The sequence below is a fragment of the Hyperoodon ampullatus genome (genome assembly GCF_949752795.1).
Source record: "Hyperoodon ampullatus genome assembly, chromosome: 2".
Taxonomy (NCBI): Eukaryota; Metazoa; Chordata; class Mammalia; order Artiodactyla; family Ziphiidae; genus Hyperoodon; species Hyperoodon ampullatus.
Genome location: NC_136915.1, coordinates 37,562,006 through 37,582,583, shown reverse-complemented (window position 1 = coordinate 37,582,583; position 20,578 = coordinate 37,562,006). Strand labels below are relative to the sequence as shown.

At 45.4% G+C, this 20,578-nt stretch overlaps 1 protein-coding gene across 3 annotated transcripts in view; it reads right to left on the bottom strand.

Moving 5' to 3' along the window:
* The window catches only part of RNF220 (ring finger protein 220), a gene marked incomplete at its 5' end in the record, with an annotated part of 217,362 nt that extends 198,414 nt beyond the window's left edge, over positions 1–18,948 (bottom strand). For 2 of the 3 annotated variants that reach the window (XM_079697385.1, XM_079697387.1), the window contains one exon: positions 18,324–18,948. In XM_079697385.1, the coding sequence (XP_079553511.1) occupies positions 18,324–18,948 (625 nt within the window). Of the gene's footprint in view, positions 1–18,311 lie in introns of all 3 variants that reach the window. The other variant, XM_079697386.1, reaches the window with a different exon arrangement.
* Positions 18,949–20,578: the final 1,630 nt, after the last annotated feature.

Here is a 20,578-nt window from a genome sequence, read left to right as displayed (position 1 = left end):
TTAAACTTTTTTACAAACTAATTCAGAAAAGAAAATTAATTTAATAAACAACAACAAGAAATCAGACACTTGTCCAGCAATTGTGACTGTACATCTCATCACACTTGGCCATTTGAAAGAAATGGAACCAATTAGTAATTAGTTCTAGAACCAGATGAATCATTCATTTTTATCAATTGATCTCTCTTGTATTCAATCTTTAGGTGCTAGGCTATGGACCTTTCCCATAAAATAGTCTTCCAAATTGTCTTTTTTAAAATAAATCTTTTAGAATAGTTTTTAGATTTACAGAAAAGTTGCAAAGATAGTACAGAAAGTTCCTATATTCCTCACATTCAGTTTCCCCTATTATTAACATCTTATTTTAGTATGGTACTTTGTCATAACTAATGAGCCAATATTGATACACTATTATTAACCAAAGTCCATACTTTTTATTTGGATTTCTGTAGTTTTTACCTAGCGTCCTTTTTCTGCTCCAGTACTTCCACATTATCTGTTTTAAATTATAAACCAGATTTTTAAATTATAAAAATAGTACATGTACATGTTAACTATTCAAATACCACAGAAGAGCATAAAATAAAAAGTACTACTCCTACTTACCATCTCAGTCATACTCCCCAGAGGAAACTACTGTCAACAATTACTTTTACACCCTTTCAAAAGTTCTGCATGCAAATATCAATATAAAGATATATACGTATCTTCTTCTCTATACAAAGGGGTCATATACTTCTCTCTACCTTGTTTTACATATAAGCACATATGGCTCTAACTCATTTTTAAAAACCACTACCTGATATTCTATTATACAGATGTATCATAATTTATTTTATCAATTCCCTATCAATCTACATTTAGGTTGCTTCTGTTTTTTCAAATTACAAACAATACTATAAAGTACATACATCTTTAGGTACTCGACCAAATATATGTAGGATAATTTCTTATTGTTGAATCTCATCAAAGGATATTTGCATTTAAAACTTTCATAGGCAAATAGTGCTAACCTGCCCTCCAAAGAGACTGTACCACTTTACACTCCCACCAATGATGTGTACAGGACCCTGTCTCCCCATACCTTCACCAACAATGACTGTGTTATCAAACAAAATATGTTTAATTCCTTGAAATGCTTCAAAATTTCCATCGTCTTCCTGCCTCCATCTTCAAGTTTTCTTTCCTTCTTTTTAGCTTTCTGATCATTTTTGGTTTTCTTCCTGCCTCCTCTGTGAAGTCTGTCCTGTACTTTTTCTACACTTACACTCGTGATTCCCTTCCCTCAATTCTCCAACAGCCCCATTTTTCCTGCTCACAAAGTTCCCTTAAAGTTTCTCTGCAGCTGACTGTGATTCAGTAAAAAACAGACACTCTTCTGCTCTCCAACCTGCCGGCCCTCCTGAAGTAAGAAAGAATGTTCATAGGGAAACCCGAAAATCTTTAATCTGGGTCCAAATATCAGAAGGAAGAAATTCATCTTGGCATAACTCTGAAGAAAAATATCAAGAAGAATTCTGCATTGTTTCCTTTTTAGAACTGAATCTGTTATTTTTTCCTACATTCCACACCTGGATTTCCTGCCTTTGAATCAATAGTTCTTAATTTGTATTCATTACTCTTTTTTGTGTGTGTGGCTATAATGGGAGTGGAGGCAAAAGTTAAGGTGGAAGGAAAGAAAGGAAAAAAATCCCAAAGTGGTTGATTGAAGAGCAGCAACAAATGGGCAGGAAGGATAGTGGGGAGAGTGCAAAGCACAGCTCAGGAAAAAAAGCCAACTTCTTAAGTCCTCTAAGAAATGTTCTTTACTTTAGCTCCATTACCACTCCCTTCATTCCTGAGCTCTGAAAACAGAATCACAGGGCAGGAATGGCTTGGAGGGAGGGGCATAGTGGAAGGGGGACTGAGAACATCCTATGCCTCTAACCGCACCCCACCCCCACTGCCCCCAACTTCTTATCCAGCGAAGCTCTATGCACCATCAAGAATCAGCTTAGGGGCTTCCCTGGTGGCGCAGTGGTTGAGAGTCCGCCTGCCGATGCAGGGAACAGGGGTTCGTGCCCCGGTCCAGGAAGATCCCACATGCCGCGGAGCAGCTGGGCCCGTGAGCCACGGCCGCTGAGCCTGTGCGTCTGGAGCCTGTGCTCCGCAACGGGAGAGGCCACAACAGTGAGAGGCCCGCGTCCCGCAAAAAAAAAAAAAAAAAAAAAAAAAAAGAATCAGCTTAATAGAATAAACCACTTAGGGCTGAGGTTCAGAGAAAGTCAAAGAGCCCACAATCTCCTTGCCTATTAAGCTTCTTAGAAGTTAGAATGCTGCTAAAGAAAGTGATATTGTGGCCATGCTACTTAGAAAGAACACAAGGATGCTAAGTTGGGAAGAGGGAGGCCAGTTTGGGGGTTTATGAGCATCGATTGATCGTTAACTACAGATGATGGGGCAGGGGGTGGATACTGGAGTGGGAGCAAAAGTGGCCAGCCGTGGGCTTCCCTGGTGGCGCAGTGGTTGAGAGTCAGCCTGCCGATGCAGGGGACATGGGTTCGTGGCCCGGTCTGGGAAGATCCCACATGTTGCAGAGCGGCTGGGCCCGTGAACCATGGCCGCTGAGCCTGCGCGTCCGGAGCCTGTGCTCCGGGAGAGGGCATGACAGTGAGAGGCCCACGTACCACAAAAAAAAAAAAAAAAAAAAAAAAAAAAAGTGGCCAGCCATGAGAACAGGTGTTCTAGGAAGTCTTCAAGTTGAGATTGAGGAGAAGGGTTTTTGTAGAATGTACGAATGGGATGAGAATCTAGATAGTGAAAAAGGATTTTTTTCCCCTTAGGATAAAGGGGAAAACAGTCTTAAGCTTCAGGTAAGTAATTAAATAATAAGAAAAATAAAGCAACCTGCAATAGTTCCTTCCTAGCTCAAATTTCCCAATGATTCTAGGCATTCTGCCACTCCCTTATCCTCTCCCCAGTATAGCTGGCCCACAGACTTTGCTATTTGAGTGGCTGGCAGGGCAGAGGCCAACAACAAGACTAACCAAGCCCTTTATCCCAAAAGAAAGTCCTGATGGTTCACTGTCCTTTCCAGGGTAAGAGTTCTAGTTATTTCCACCCTATGCCTTTGAGGGCAGTTAAAAAGGGGGGGTCACCAGGTGAGTTCTAGTCCTTCTTGCCCCAGCCCCATTTAACTGGAGCCAAGAAGGAAGGGCAACATTGTGGGTACCAGCTCCTTAATATCAATCGGGAATTCTTTTGGCTATAGAAAGACCTGTCACAAACTGTACAAACCCATAAGAGATCAGGGCTCACCAGAGTTCACCGTCCCTGAAATGTTATCAAGAGTAGAAGTTGGGGGTCAGGGGAAGAGCCTGGTTCAAGAGACTTCAGATCTGTGCCCAAGCCCCTGTAATAGTGATTCTAGCTAACTCGTATTAAAGGCTTAATTTGTGCCAGGGCCTGTTCTTAGGACTTTATTTGCATTTTATATGAACACATTTAATCCTTGTAACAACCCTAGGGGATTGGTACTAGTGCTAATTCCACTTTATCCTGAGGAAACTGAGGCACAGAAAGATGAGATGAAGCTGTCCTGTCTCAGAGTTAGGTCTTCTGAATGGTGGTATCTGTAAAGTGCGAAGTATCCCAAAGGCAGGCACTGCACCGTGAGAAGCACTAGGACTTAGCAGATGCTAAAGCATCTTCCCCCTTCCATCAAGGGGTACATTTAACAAACTGTTTGTTTTGTTTTGTTTTAGATCATAACTAGTACGTTCCAGGCAGCACTCTAGGTACTGAGAACAGAGATGAATAAGAACTCACAGTGGAGACAGGGTGACAAAGGCTTGTGAGTGGCCAACAGATTGTACCTAACAGCTGCTCACTACAGAAGACTTCGCATAAGGACGCAGCCTGACATACGTACATGTGGTACTGAGAACTGTGTCCAGCACAGATGAGCAGATACAAGGATTATTCTTATTCTTATTTCCTCATGAATCTGACCCACAGGCCTCCCTCTTCTGGGGTTTTCCTCCTTCCCATTGACTCTGGAGCCAGACTGCCTGGACTTGAATCTCATCTCTGCTATTTCCTACTGTTGTGACAATGAGTACAGTGTGTTGCTAAAACGCTCTGGGCCTCAGTTTCCTCATCTGTAAAATGGAAATGGCAATATCTATCTCATAGGAATGTTATGAGGATTAAATAAATGATTGCCTGTAAAGCACTCAGAATTGGGCCTGACACCTAGAAAGTGCTCCAAAGGTGTTACTATTCTTATTAGGGGCGGCCTCTGTGCCTGTCTTTGCCCACAGTCATTTCACTCGCAATAAAAAGACTGAATTTAAATGCATCTGGTGTGGTTAGTTTAAGGAGGATAGGAAGTCTCTGGGACTAAATAGGAGGAGAACAGTTCCCTTGGGAAGTTGGAGGAATAACCCTGGAACTTGTTAATTAAGATCTTGTTAATGAATCTGCTTGTTAATGGTCTATTAAATAATCACACAGTGAAGTTTACCGCACAAGTAAAGCCTTTTTCAAATGCTTGCTCTTTCCAATCCTCCTGGCCCAGCTCTGACTTCTAAAGCTCTCCCTTAAGGGAAGGCCCTTCCAAATCCTTCCATATCTGACAAGGGCCTCTTCATCTTGTCCTACTCGCCTGTAGAGCATGGCTATTCTCGCAGCCTAGGAAAGGTCTCCGGGGCAGAAAGCCCTCTTCACCTTGATTCTGCCTATCATTCCTTAGGCCGAAGCATTATGCCTCTGAGCTAAAACATTTCCCTCCTCGAAGTAGGATTAGAGTCACTGGCCCTGGAAACGGAAAAATAAAGATGCTCTGAACTTTGCTGAGAAGAAAGGCAGAGGGTACATTCCTTTCAGTGGGAATCTGGCAAGATAAAATTTCAGCTGAGATGTTACAGATCTGTTTTAGAAAGGGCCTGCCAACCTACGTTCACAAAAAGTCTACACAACTTTTGTCCCAAACTGCCTAGGAAAATAAACAGCTGCAGCCAGTGTCAGGGAATGCAGCCTCTCTTATGGAGCCAACTTCAAGGATGAAACAGCATGTAAGAGGGCTCCCTCTAGGTTGAACACTCAGGTATTTCATAAACTACTTTAGTCTCCTAAGACCATTTTACTCTTTAGACAGATGTTCTTGGAAGGGGATATATATATATATATATATATATATATATATATATATATATATAAAATATATATATTGTGTGTCCTTTATATGGTTACTTTTAGATAACCAAAATACATCTGTATTATCTTTTCTGATTCAAGAACCCTATAAGGTAGGGCAAAGATTATCTGCCACTTCCCGTTTTATACATGAGGAGCTGGGGCTCAGAGAAACAAAGCAACTTACCCAAAGTTACACAACTAGCAAATAACAAGTCAGAGCTTCTGGCTCTATGCTCCTGCCTCATCGCTGAGCTGTACGCAACGCCTCTATTCCTTGTCATCACTTCCCACGTGTAAATGTGCCACAAGGTGCCCAGCCCTTGGCGGATCCTGTGTGGTCCTTCAGACTAGGTCAAAGTGGGTAGAGCCAGCTGGCAACACTCAGCATAACCTGGTCCAGGAAACAGTGATCCTGGGTTCCCTTACTCTCCCAACAAATGTTTATTGAGCCAGGTGCTACACGAGGAGAAATACTGCATAGAGTCACACAGGGGACAGACATGGGCCCTTGGAGGTGGGACAATTAAGCAAATAATTGCAGTACAAAGTGATGAGTGTTTAAGAAGGGGCAAGTATGCTGGGAAAAGAACACCACCCCAAGTCCATTAGCAAGGTTGACAAGAGCAACCACTAGCATACAGGTGTCTGCAGCCACCCGAACCTTGGACCAGGCCCCTATTCGCGGCTCATTTAACCTCCTGCCCACTGGCAGCTGCCCCCAGAAGGGTTAAAGCTTGAAGCAGAGAGCCAGCTTGCAGGTGCTGGTGACCGATTCTGACACTGTGAGATTCCTCTAACCCGTCTTTCTTTCCAAATGAGCATTTCAGCAACAGAAGCTTCAGGGGGAAGAGGAGAGAGGAGGCTGGCAAAAAATACTCTCCAGCCCCTTCTCGGCAGTATAACAGCAGTGAGAAGACAAGCTGGCTGGAGCCCAAGGAGCACCAAAGCGCTCACCGGCCTCCCTCACATCTGGCTAAGCACCATGAACCCCTCCGCTGGGCCACGTCAATTACAATGCTGCACCAAGAAAGGGGAGGTCTGCGCCAATACAGTCAGCTGATCGGCAATAAGGGAGGGAGAGGGAAACAACACGAGGAGGAGTGAAGGCAACGCGGGGAAGGAGAGGCAGCCGGCCAGATCCCACCCATGACAGGAGACTGGAGAAGGTACTGCCATGGGCAAGCCCTGAGTCTTCACCCTTACCAGCCCCGGGCTCCTCAGTGGAATCCCAGCCTCTCCCTCTCCACTGTCTGGTCCTGACTCCCCTTCCTCCAAAGCCATACTCCTCTGCCAGAGCTTCCCTCTGAGACTCTCACCCTGGAGGAGGGGGTCATAAACTTTAAGGAGAGTAAACTTTAAGGAGAACCACCTGCTTGCTCAATATGCAGATTTCCAGGCCACATTCCCTGTGATTCTGATTAGGAGGTCTGGTGTGGGCCCTGGGAATATGCATTATAAGTAACATTCTCCCCCATCCCCAACCCACCCCCTCCGCCACCACAACCACAAGTGATCAGGATGCTGGTGGTCCTTAGATCACATTTTGAGAAACCAGCCTTGGGGATTACTCCCTCTCCTGAAATCCCAGAGCCCTATCTGTCTGTTATCTTACATGATCGTTTCTTTTTCACATATACATCTTAACTACTCACCTTAACCATAAGGCCCTCAAGAAGAGGAAGTATCATCTCCTAACTCTTTGACTCCCCCACAAACAGCGCAGAGCCCAGGGCTCTACATACAGGAGCTCAGGAAATGCTGTGCATGTAGAGCGACGACAATGGCGATAAGAGGCCGGGGGAAGGAAAACCACAGCAGAGACGGCGGAGTCCCGAGGCCCTGGCTGGAAGGAACTGTTTTTAGGATGCCTACATGAGCCAGGCTGGGACAACAGTTGGCTTTGCCTTCCTTTTTTCCTTCTTCGGTAGTCTTCGCACTACACTCCTAACCTCCCTCGTGCAAGTCAAGTCTGTGCAATGCACCTCCCATAGGAAACTTTGCCAAGAAATCCTGCCAAGAATCCTGGGTGCGATGTGGCTTAGTTTAACGGCCAGGAAGTACTCTAGATCCTGAGATCCATCAGGTCTCCATTCAGGGCAAAGTACATAGCTGAGCATGAACTTTAGTATAAAGCTTAGGGCACTTAATCTATCCAACTAAACATCAGCAGGGTCATGGTCCTCCTGCATTCAGCAAATATTTCCTGAGTGTCTACTCCATCCCAAGCATGGTTCTGAGTGCTCATGGGTCTTAAGATATCATATGTCATCAGAAAGTATTTTATAGTGACTGATCTTTAGAAAGATACTTTAAAAGCAAGACCCTACATGATACTGGGCCTCAGAACCATATAAGCACCAAGTGGACATTCTCAAGAATGCCTGGCTATAGGATGAAATATAATAGAGACCCAAGGTCAGGTCTGAGACCCTGGTAGAGAGAAATTCTATTCTTACTCCGATCATGAGCAATCCTTGGAAGCTCCGGAGTTCTTTTTTCCGCATTCAGATGCCATACTTGGTCCAGAAAAGCAAACTGCCACACCTAGCCTCTTTGAATAAGTAACTCCTTGATTTTCAGATATCAGCTTAAAGGTCACTCCCTCCAGAAAGCTATCCCTGACTCACAGACAAGATAGGTGCTCCTGTTTCTAACTCCATGGTGTTTTATATTTCCCCTATTAAGAGTACTTTTCACAACATCCTGCAACTGCTTGTTAAGTTTTCAGCTCCAGTAAGGCAGCAACTCTAATCTGTCTTGCTCATCATAGTATCCCCAGCACCCAGCACAGTGTCTGGAAGGACACAAGTACTTAGGAAATACTGGTTGAATGATTAAATGAATTGATGAGTGTATCATACTTTCTATCAGGTTGGAAACTGAACCATGCCTCCTGTACTCTGCTGCAGTTTTACCCACAACGCCACCAAAAAACACCCAAGATGAAGCAGCACCCTTCCTTCTGCAGTATCAGTATTTTACAGATGTAGATCGGAGGCTCAGAGGATCACCCCAGTACAGATTCCAGGAGGCATTTCCCATGATCTGAGATGGACACAACACTCCAAAGTCAATGTAATGTCACCAAGAGCCTGAGAGTTATACCAGCCAAAGCCACAATGCCAGCCATCACAGACTGGATGGTAAGATCTCTTTCAAGTCAATCAACTTCCAGAGACCCAGCTTTTTCATGGAGACGATATTAGGTCCTTCAGCAGCAGGTACTCTCTTTGAATAAAGAAACAACAACAATAAAAAGCTACCCACGCCATGATGGGAAACTGGAAGAGGAGGGCAGCATTTGCAAGGAGGCACCTCAGCAGTTAGGAAAGGGTTAAGAGCACATGTCTGTCTGGGACCTCTTACCCGTAAATCAGCCTTGACTGCTGCTCAGGCTGAATGAAGCCCCACCAGGTTGGCCTGTCAGGAAGGAAGCCCATGCGTCCAGACTTTTGTTGTTCTAAGGATTTTTTTTTTTTTTTTTTTTTTTTAATTTTACTGCTCAGGAAGGAAGCTGAAGCCTAGGCCCTAACTGCAGTCCTGCTGATTACTTACCCTCGCATGCGCTGCTGCCTTTACCTCCCTATCTACCTCTCAGACCCAACTCTTTCCTAGAGTTCCTTCCTATGACTGTGGCATTTGGGCCTAAATCCCAGACTTTCCACCCTTCTTTAAAAACTCAAAATTAAGAATGTTCATTGTTTCCCTTCCTACATCCCATACGTTTCTGTGTCTGTGTGTGGGAAGGACTGGGGACTGGGAGAGAGGAGTAGGTGCTCTATGATCTACAGAGACATTTTGCCCCCCAGAGCGACTTGAACCCCTTCTCTTAAATGGAGCCATGAAGGAACGGATGAGGATTGAAGTATCAGACAACTGGCCTCCAATGGCTATTTCTGCTATGTATATATGTGAAGAGAAACCTATATTTAAATAACAGACTCAAATCCAAGGTCCTCAGGCAGAGGGTCAGTCTTTCCCACTCCCATCCTCCTACTCCCCACCTCTCCTACTGATGTACAGTCATTCTCTGGTGTTCCCAAGCCCCCTGGGGCTTTCTTTCTACAAAGAGAAAAACACTGAGTTTATTTGTGCGCTCAGGGTAATGGACAGCCCTCTTTTACTCCTAGGAGAATGCACACAGACACTATGGAAGAGGCCTATCCCCGCCCAACCCTGCCCTCCCCTTCCCCTGCTAATCTCTCCCCAGCAGCCCCCTGCCCCCCCGGGCTCAGTCCTGCTGCTGTATTTCTCTCCTGACCTACAAGGCCTCTTCAAGCCCCTTCCTAAGCCTCCCCCAAGCAGAGACAATCCATCATGCTGTGGGACTGTGACACACACAGATGGGGGAAGGTTCACAGATTTCTCTCACATAGGCAAGAGGGGAAAAGTGACTGTATAACTTAAAATCTGAGGACATACTAGAAACTCTGGGACTCTGAATTCTAATACTAGTCAAATACCATTAAAGCAAATCCTATTTTATATGGCCCAAATTTTTAACACACACAAATTCTAATGGCCCATTTATTTCTAATAATATCGGATAAAACAAAATTCCAGAATAAGAAAATATGAGATTCAGATTCTCTAACCTGGGCCACTGCCTAGATATCTAATCCTAGTCAAGTCCCTTCCTGACTCAGAGACTCAGTTTCTTTAACTATAATATTACCTTGCTTCTTTATAAAATGAAGGAAGAAAGAGGTCAGAGGGCCACCAGGGCTAATCCTGGTGGATGGATAATAATGCAGGGAGGTGAAGCAGCTGCTATCACAGAAAAGGGCTCTGAGCCTTTCTCCCTCCCTCTTCCACATCGCCATAAGGCATGAGTGCGTGAAAGGATCCTACATACATGCTAGTCAGTAATGACCCTGTGTTTGTCTACATCAGTGCTTCTAACAAGGAAGATTATACCACCAGATTGTCCTTGAAAATAGTAATAGTCATTATGTATTGCACACTTAGTATGTGTGAGGAATTGTTCTAAGCATTATCAGTGTGCTTAATCTCATTCAGTCCTTCACAACAACCCTCTTAGGTTGTGTAATTCCCACTTTACAGATGAGAGTATTGAGGCCCAGAGAGGTTAAGCAATTTGCCCAAGGTCACAGAGCAAGTAAGCTAAAGGGTCATGATTTTACTCCAGAGGCTGAACTCATAGCCACTATGTTATATTGCCTCCCCACCTTTGATGTGAAACACCTTCAGGTTGAGGCTCAAAGGGGCAAATACAGTATTTATCCCTCTAATGGGTATTTATTATGCTAGGCCATTCTGACTCAGTGTACATCAAACTCTGAAAAGCAAGGTCAAGTGAGAGCGATATAGGATCAGCTAGCACCTAAATGGAAATCATATACCTGAAAATAAAGCAAAGGTCTCTCCAGGGCTGGCCCTTGCCCCCTCCCTACAGCTTTCTGACTGTCTGCTGCTCTAAGATGGATGCGAAGCCGTAAGTCTCAGCCTGCAAATGAATTTCAGTGGAAAAAGACAACCCTCATCTGGTGAGTCACACTAAGGCTTACCGGGCTTGATTTCTCATGAGACTGTACCAAGAGGTTCCTTCTTCACCCATGCAGCTCTAGACTTTCCTAAAGCTCCGTGTCTGCTGAACAGAATGTACTGGATGCAGCACCACGTCTCCCCCCAGAAACACAACTTTCATTTCCTCTAGGTCATCTTCACTCAGAACACATTCCACAGAGAAAATTGCCAGTCAAATATCTGAATTGCCAGATGGTTGTATGTGTCTACAAAACTCCCACATCACTTGTCTGGTTCCAGCTGCAACCAGGATCTAGGTAGAAACTTTTTTTCCTAAAACACACACCCAAAGAAGATCTATTTTTGTAGACTCCATGATAGGTGATGTAATGCTGTGGGAAAACACTTGGGTAGGGGATAGACTCCAATCTTAGGTTTCTAGAGAGTTAGGAGAGAAAAGCAAATTTTAAATTATTTTTTAAGTTATGAAAGTTTTTTAACCAAAATAACACAATAAATCTGTATTTGAGAAAGGTAATTGCACATCTCTTAAAAAACTCCCTCCTCATCAAAACTTAAGGTATATAAATTATTCCTTTCTTTCCTCAAACCACTACACCTTTGGGATAGCACAGTTTTATGGATACTATCCAGTGCAAGGCTGAAGAGTGGCAAATTGATGAAAACTTAAAGTAAAAATTAGATTATAATCACTACCATCAATTTATTCAATACTCAACTAACACTTATTGAACGCTTTGCTGTGATTGGTACTGATTTAGTGCTAAAAATTTTTTTAACACTGAAACTAAAATGTGATTGAGATAATAGAAAAGTCTGATCCATTGGGTAAGGCTGGAAGGGCATGATTTACTCCTGTTTGCTTAGCATCTACCAGGTTGACTGATTCATACTACAGCCTCTCATTTCTCCAGGCCTAAACCCATAGCCCCAACTCAGGATCTCTTCTTGGAAAAGGCACAACAGAGTTACTAAGTAGGTGAAAGTTCTTTTGCAGAAAATTCTCCTCCTTGCCCCAAAGAAAGAGATATATAAGAAATTTCTACTCTGTAGCACACACTTTGAGCTTCCAAAGGATAAAAACACACTCTTTTCAACCACAAATGCCACAACTTAAGTGGCATTTTAAAAAAATTTTAAGGCATTTTAGTTGCTATGTAGCAATAGGTCATCCTTAGGTCTCCAGCTCATCTCTCTTTAGGACGGGTAAAACGGCACTGGGAAATGTTGCGGAACTGTGTGAAGAGAATATTTAAATGCAAAAATTATTGTTATCTTGGTGTTAAAATCGTGTGGGTTTTACAATAAAATGTAACATCACTCCGAATCTCAAGTATTTATAAAGAGTATATTCCAACATGTGTTCTGATATTTTTTGACCAGAGGGATGTGTTAAAGAGTTAAAAATATGAAAATCCATCATAAAAATAGAACTCTATTAAGTGTATTGTCACTCCAAATCCCGAGTATTTACAAAGACTCTATTTCAAAGTGTGCCAATATTTATTAACCAGATGGGTGTAGTTAATAAGGGTTAAAAATAAGAAAAACCAATATAAAAATATAATTCTATTTTTTAGTTTCCTCTTCCCTGCCTAATGAGGAAAAGGGGTGGGGAGGGAAAGCAACTTTTGTTATTTGGATACAATGTGTGTTTTTTGTTTTCAAACAAAAAAGGTCCACCAAATAATCAACCTGGGGCCACTGACCGGAAGGCAGCCCCGGAAAACTTCCCGTGGGAAGAGTTCCAGAAATTGCCCAGACATTAACGAGCCCCGCTGTGCTGGCTGCGAGCCTCAGACGGTCAGAGGTGACCGCGACTCTCCTCGCCCGAATACCAACCATCCTGCCGATTCACGAACCCCGGGACTCGGGAAACATTCCCCGGACTTGAAAAGCAAGACGGACGGGGAAAACATTTCGAACCTACGTGAGAAACCTCAAAGTCCTCGGATGCCGGTGGCGACGCCAGATCCAGATGCGCGCGTGCACACGTCCATGCCCCCGGCTCGACGCGCCCCGGCGCCCTCCGCGCTCCCTCCTCTCACTCCCGCCTCCCCCCAGCCTCGCCCCCCAAGCCCCCTCCCCGCTCAGTGTCCCCTAGCCTCTTCACTCCGCTACCCGCCCATCTGCACCTCCCTCCGGGTACCCCGATCGCCCCGACCTCCGCGTGGGCGCGCCCCTCCTCGGCCACAACCCCTCCCACCCCTTCACCCCGACCCCATCTCTCTGCGGCTCGGACGACGTACAGGAAACCGGCCCAGGGCTCGGTTCTCAGTGCGACCTGGGGGCGCTGGGCGTGGAGGGCGGGGCGGGGGTGGGGGACCAGGCAGCCCTCGGGTTCCGGCCGCGGGCGGCGGCGGCGGCGCGGTGCTCGCCCGGCCCCGGGGTAGCGCCCGGCGTTCTCCCGCAGCCTCCGAGTCCGGCCGAGCGACGGCGAGGTCACCAACATTTCTGAAACCACTTGAACGCCATCTCCGTGGCGGAGGCTGGGGGTCCTTTTCAAGTGAGCCAACGGGGCCCACTCTGTGGTCCTTCCTCCCCCCTCGCCGGCCTCGCGCCTCTCCGCGCCCCCTCCCCCAAACGATCAATTACTAGCCACCCTTCTGCCGGGAGCGGCGAGGGGCTGGCTGGCGGCCGCGAGGAAACGGCAGCCCGGATCACTTCTGCATGACAATTGATGGGAGGGAGGGCGCGAGGCAAGGAGGGAGGACGGCTGCGGTGTCCGTTTTCTCACCATGGTGATTAGGCATTCCGGCCGTGCGAGGAGGCAGCCGCCGACCAGAGCGGCGCCGCGTGGAGCGAAGGCAGGGGAAGAGCGGGAGCGGGAGCGGGAGCGAGCCCAGCCGCCGGGCGGGCCAGCGGCGCGCCGAGCCAAGCCAAGCCAGGCCAGATGGCTCTGCAGCCATCAGGGACTGCTCCCGTCCAGCCCGGCCCCACTTTAGCTGTGCAAACATTTCTTTATCCCAACAAGACAATTAAACCCAGCAGCATGAAAAGGAGTCTCCATGACTGTGTTGGGAGTGAACAACCAGAAACAACCACACACATCACAGGAGTTCTCGCCCCCTCCTCCCTCACCCACCCCAGATGGGGAGGGAAAAGGGACTCCACGAGAACCCCAGGAGCAGCTGAGCCGACAACCGGGCTAGGTCTGGGCAATCAGTACAGAGGGCACCATCTGACCTATCTTTCTGGTGATTTCTGCACCCTTTCAGAGTGGTCATCTGCTCCAGCTACAATCCAGAAGTTGAGCCTGGTGACCTGAGAAAGGCCCCAAACATTCTTCCCAGCAAGAGCAATTCTCCTAAAGGCCCAGATCAAGGTCCCTACCCAGAGGTAGTCCTGGGTAGTCCCAGAGCCCTTGGGAAGTAGCCCCCCTAACACCACCCCCATGATGTGGCCAGCCCTGCTCATTCCAGGCTGCCCTGGGCCTATGTGGGCTCAGCTGATTTGATTCCTAGGGTCTTCAAGGATACGTGCCATTGTAAAGACACATCTCAGAGTCAAAATACCGTCTCTCCTACTCAGGGCTTTTCAAATTTGAATAACTTCGAATATATCAAAGATGAGAGCAAAGCAGAACATCTGGGAACTGCTGTGAGCCACAGGGTTCCCTGCCTACCTGTGAATCTGCCTGACCACAGGGAAGGGCAAAGAAAGAGGGCCACTTGGGGTCAGTGCCCAGTGCCCATCTCTGAGGTGAGCCAGAAGGCAGGGCCCGTCATTACTTCCCAAGGGCAGTTCTGATCCCCCTCAGCCCTCAGGCTGAGCATGCATCCTAGCCAACTCCAATTGCTGTGTCACCCAGACAGGAATTGGGCACAGGAGTGGTCTACAGAGAACAATCAGGAAATGCACATGATAAGAGCCAGAGTGCTAAGGGGGTAATAAATGTATAGATTCTAGCACAAGGCAGCAGAGAATACTTATTTTCCCTTTTGTTGTAAAGTTTCCTTAATGAGGAAATGTTTATTTTAAAAGCCCTGGGAAACATATCTGTAGACACTTCATATGTAAGACACACGTGGACTATTCATAATTGGTCCATAAATTTTCACCTCATTTCCCTGGACAAGGAGCCTTGGAGACGGGTTCAGGGCATGACAATAAACAGGAGTTACCTCAGTCCCCTTCCTGGGGAATCATGCATCCTCCACGAATGGCTTCTCACAAAATACTTCTCCCTTTTTCCAGGGCACATAAGTCAGTCCTGTTGAGTAAAGGCTTCTTTTTTCCATAGAGCCCAACACCTACCTCAGGAATCACCTGTGATGCCAGGTAGATGAAGAGGCAAGCAAACTGGAATCATCTACTAGGAGAGACAATACTTCACCCAAATAGCTACATTTCTTTCTACAAAAATGCATATTTAATCACAAAAGAAACCCTGCCTATCAGTACCCAGATTTAAGGAAAGAACACGTGGGCATTACACCATGTCTGCAGGCCCCTCTTTCAAATGCTCTCAGATGTGGACATATCTGCATATGGATGCAGTGTGAGCAGGGGGAGGCTGCGAGAGTAAAAACTGTCAGTGTTTCCACTGTAAAACTGATTTTTTTCATTGACTTAGAACTCAGTCATAAAACTGCTACTCTAAGTAAGGGACACACACACCCATACTCATCCCACCCCGCAGCAAACCCCTAAAGCTACATGCTTATTTAGGAGTTTTACTGTTGTATTTAATTAAAACTTTTTTTACATTTTATGAAAAAAATTTTATTTATATGAAGAGAACTGAAAAATCAGTCAACCATATCTAAGATTAACTCTAAATTTTAAGAATTACAAAACCTAAAATATACACGGTTAATTTCTGGCAATCTGGGCAATAGCCACTGTATCCTATCACTTTGCTCTTTTGAACACTTTCTATCCTCTCTCTTCTTGCCTCCCCACCCCCTCACTGCCCCATCTGCCCCTCAAGCTCTCCCCTTGGAAGCAGTCTTGTATACTGTCACTCGATTATCTGAGAAATATTACTTATTTCAAAACGGTTCTGTAGGGAGGACCTGAAAGGCATCTAGTGGGAATAATCAGGCCTTCTAACGGCCCTTAAATATGTATTTACATAAAACAGACCATAAATATTCTGACACACGTCGGCATATGACAGGAGCCAAGAAAGCTGCAGCAGACTTTGTCATGGTGCCTCTTCGACCCTTCCTTACAGAAAAATGTTTCCCCAGCCTTCCAAATACTCAAAATCAAAAGCAAAAATGCTCCCCAGTACAACCCTGTGAAGGCTGCTACCCCACCCAAGGGAAGGAAAGGAGAAAGAAGCACAAATCCAGGGTTATCACAGGGTAACAGTCTCCTATTCACTTTGTACCTTTATTTCTCATTTAAGATCAGTCACAAATGCAACTCTAGATAATAATGTGAGTGGACAGTCTACACTCACAGACACGCCTACAGGTCTAACGTTTGTGTAAGAGAAAAAGGAGAACACAAAATACTCATTAAAGAAAGGATATTTTAAACAAATAAAAGGGGAAAGGGCTCCAATTTATACAACACTACAGTTTGAAATAAAGAAGTTTCCCCACCCTTCTGATCAGAATCTCATTAATTTCAAGGTCAGAATTCCATTTCACTTTGGGAGACAGACTCATTTAATTTTTCTCCACCCAGGCGTATTCCTGTGTGAGGGATCCATCTCCATGGGGGATGGCACCCCTACACAATGCAAACCAGGCAAACGGAAGAGTTATGGCTTTGACACTCAGAGGGGAATGGATATCCATATCTATGAGTGCTGACCTGACTAACAAGCTTCCTCCTGCTCTGGGGGTCTGAGACAGGTTTGGGCTAAAAAATGGAAAAATGGAGACAAGCTGGATTTGTTAGGAGAGAAGAAAGGAATCTTGATCTCCAGGTGTTACTCTGTGGCATGTTAGTTTTAAGAGGATTTCATATTCAACTTGTGTTTGGAGAAAAAAGCAGAATCTGTCACACCCGAACCCAGGACAGTTTTGGCCAGAGGTCAGGTTAGAGCTTGCCTTTATCACTTGCACTTCGACAAATGAAAACTAAACTACACTAAACTAAAACAGACCGATACAATGCCAATCTGTGTTCAGCAAGTATATTCCCAAAGCAGGATCAGCACACACACACACACACACACACACACACACACACACACACACACACACACACACACACTCACTCACACATCAGCTGTACAGAAAGGGAAAAGGTGGAATAGGAGCTAAAGCAAAAGAGAGAGAGAGAGAACATGGGCAGTTGTGCTCTCAGATAGCAGCCTTCTCCCTTAAGTGGAGAGGTCTTGGGCTTACAGACGCTGACATAAAAGACACACTCGCAACATATTTCAAAACCAAAGAGCGATGGATTTACAAGGCAGGTTGATTTTATGATGACTTTTATTGAAAAGGTACGCTGGGTTTAGGCAGATGCCTTTTAGCGCAGGAAAGTTAACACAGTGCCTAATTCAAGGAGACAGCCTGAGGAAGCAGTGCCGACAGGGGAGAGAGCTGCAATGTCTCTATTACTCTCCTCGGCACCATAAAGAGAAGAGAAAAAAATGACATTCGTGGTGGTGGTTATAGAGAGGACGGGAGCACAAAAAATAGGGAAGAGGGGAAAGCAAACCTCAGATGTAGTTTTCTTAAGAAAATAAAATGAAGCAAATCTTAGAACAAAGGATCGGGTGGAAAAACACCCTCAGTTCATAAATTCTCACCAGGCTTGAAGAAAACTGCTCTGTGGGGTCTACCCATAGTCCAAAAGCTTCAAAACACAATTATTTTCTGATTATATTAGAGGTGAAGATGGCAGGGTTCAACGCTCCTACTCTACAAGTTCCAAGTAAAGGTTTAGCCCCAACTGTTAGTGAGTGTAGCCGGAGCCCAGCAAGGCACTTGGAGAACATGACAGAGCTGTTCCCTAAGCAGAAATTAATAATAGTTGTGAGCATCAAATATGGAGCCGCCACACAGGCCAGCTGTGTCTAGTCCTAAAAGGGAGCCCCAGGATAAGCACCCAGAAAACCTGTTAAATCCCAAGAGAAGTCGACTTTCTAGCCTTGCGATTGCAAGGAAAACACAGCTGTTTGAAATGCTTTATGGTGATTGACGACACCTTTGTCCTTCTCTGAAAAATAGCCTGATTTGGAGTAGGGCTGAGAGTTGTGAAAAATAAAATCACGTGGAGTCTGCTGGATGTGATACAATGGAAAAACTAAAAAAATAATACCGAGATCAGAGAAACATAATGAGGATAGCAAAGAGAGGAGGGATGGACGGTTTCTTCGAGCCCCCCAAATTCCCTAGGAACCTACACTTCCTAATGAAATGACATTCACTCCGGTCCATATACAGCACCCCCTCCACTCCAGAGTCCCCAGAGAATAAGACAATGGTGCCCTGGAGGGAAGGGCAGTGCAGGCCAGTGTGCCTCTGGCTACCTTCAGAAAAACATTTCCTACAAGAACTATCAATGCTCATTGACAAGAGACAAGTAAATGTCAGCGCTCCACAGCTACTGAATGGGAGGGAGTCGGCCCTTCCCATTACTAGGAGCATGAAAAATGCCACCGACCTGTTGAATCCTATTGTAAGGCAGGGCTTACTGGGGTTAGGGGAGGGCTGCACCAAAGTACTTACATCTGTCATTCCGATCCTCTGGGCTAGATGAGGCTTCCCGATCCGAAATGAGGCCAGAGACAGCAAAAATCTTCTTCCCAGTGTCGTCAACCTTAAGTGAACCGGGGGAGCTAGATGGCAGCTGTGTCCCAAAGTCATATTCCTTGCCATCTGCATCTGAGAAGCGCAAGTGGGGAGACTCTGTGTCATGGCAGTTTTTAAGTCGCTTGGCCGGCGTAAAGGCTGACTGATAACTCTCCCGGTCCTCAGTGGAAGCGAAGGGACGGAAGGCCCCCACTCCACTGTGATTCAGCATACTGATTGGGGTGCAATCTAGATTTGGGGGAGCGAACTGAGGGTGGAGGTGTAGTAAAGAAGGGGGAAAATCACGATTGGCAAAAGTGCCCGGCACCCCACCTTGCCGATGGTACATAGAGGCAAAGGTGTAGGAACCATTGGTGAATGGAATATGCACGTCCTTGTCTACCGAGACAGGTACACCGAAGGGTCGTGGCTGCTGACAAGGGATGGAAGCATCACGGCTAGCCTCAGCCGTGGACGCCAGGACCATTAGTGCTGGGGATGCCAGCGGGTTGGGGAGGTAGGATGAGTTCTCCATCTTGAAGGCTGCCCGGTGTAAGTCCATCGGAGTCTCTTTCTATGGCCGACGTCACACAAGAAGCAGTCTTCCCTGGGAGGGCGTGGCACCTGGGATCAGGGCAGGGAATATTACTGGGGAATCATCCCCTTCTAAGACCTGCGGAAACAGCAAAGAGAAAGAAAGAGGGGGGAGGAAGGTCAGGGGGAGGAAAGAAAAGGGAAACCCCAAGTGATCAAAACACCATCCTTCTGGCTTACAGATGCTGGGGCAAGAGACACCACAGGCTTTAGGAGCCAGTGGGCAGCAGCATCAGACCATTTTCATTCAGGAAAATCAATAGACAACTTACTGTGATGTACGCGTAGCCGACTTTGGTCCCTACACGTTCCGGGTGAAATGCGCCTGAGCCCAGCAAAGGAAAAAAAAAATAAAACCTCCAAATACAATATTCCCTGAGCAAATGAGCTTTGGAAGGCCAAGTCACCCAGTAGATTAGGTGGGGTCTATATTTTAAAGGGCCTGCACCTGCATACACTGCTCATGGCAGGCCCGGTGTTCAAACAGAGACCAGGTTCTACTCATATGACCCCCTGCATCCGCATCCTCTCTTCATCTTCCCTAACAATGCCCTGAGACTGAAAAATCCCTAAGTCGAGCACATCTAGATCATGAACACCTCCATGTGTTAGTTGGTACAAATTGTACATGTGGATAAATCACACACATTGGCTCATACATAAACACACATCTTCATGTATCATCTAAGACTGTTTCCAGAAAGAAGTACTATGTGAAGAAACAACAGCAGCATTATTTTTGATCCACACCCCTCCCTAATCATATAGGCTTTCTCTTTTCTGAGAAGGAACAAAACCTTCATCAATAAAGTGCCTGGCGTCTCTGGCAATATTTAGAAACATAACGGGTGCCTTTGGCATATGTTCTCTGGAAGCATCTGTCTTCCAGGGGCAGCAAAGAACTGATTGGTAATTTTAGTTACTAATGCACTCACTCTTAAGTAGATTTGTAAACTGCCTTGAATTTGCTATTGACATTTAGAGCAAAATGTTAACAAAATTTCTGACTTACTTTCCTCTGCTTACTGGCCCAGTCAGAGTTGATGTCCGCTAAAGACCCCTGGAACAAATTGTAGTTCAGAAAGACTTCTTTCAATTTCCCTTTTAAATTTAGGTTGTACATTTTCATAGCCACTGATTCTGTTTCAAAATTTATTTTGAAAAAAAAATTTATTTTGAGTAGGGGGTGGGAGAAGGGCTGTGTATGAAAGTCAGGATAACAAAAGATGAATACTAGGACTTATTAGCTTCAAGAATGTACACTAAATAAAAACTTAATGAAACTTAAAGTGTAACCAAAAAGCACCATCTGCTACAAATCACAACCTCTAAATTGAGAGTCATGTCTCAAATAAATTTACCCCCTCCCTTAAAAAAAAAACACCTAGATAAAGGAGTATCTCTGATATTCCCTCAAACAGAGTGACCTCAGTTAAGCAGTAGATGAATCCTCCCGGCTTAATGCAGTGCATAGAGAGTATTTCCTTCTCCCATCCTGTATCAAACATGTCAATGACTGTTATTAATTGGGAAGATGAGTGCACACCATCAGACTGTTTCCTCATTTGGCATCTTTCCTTATAGACATCATTGCTAAA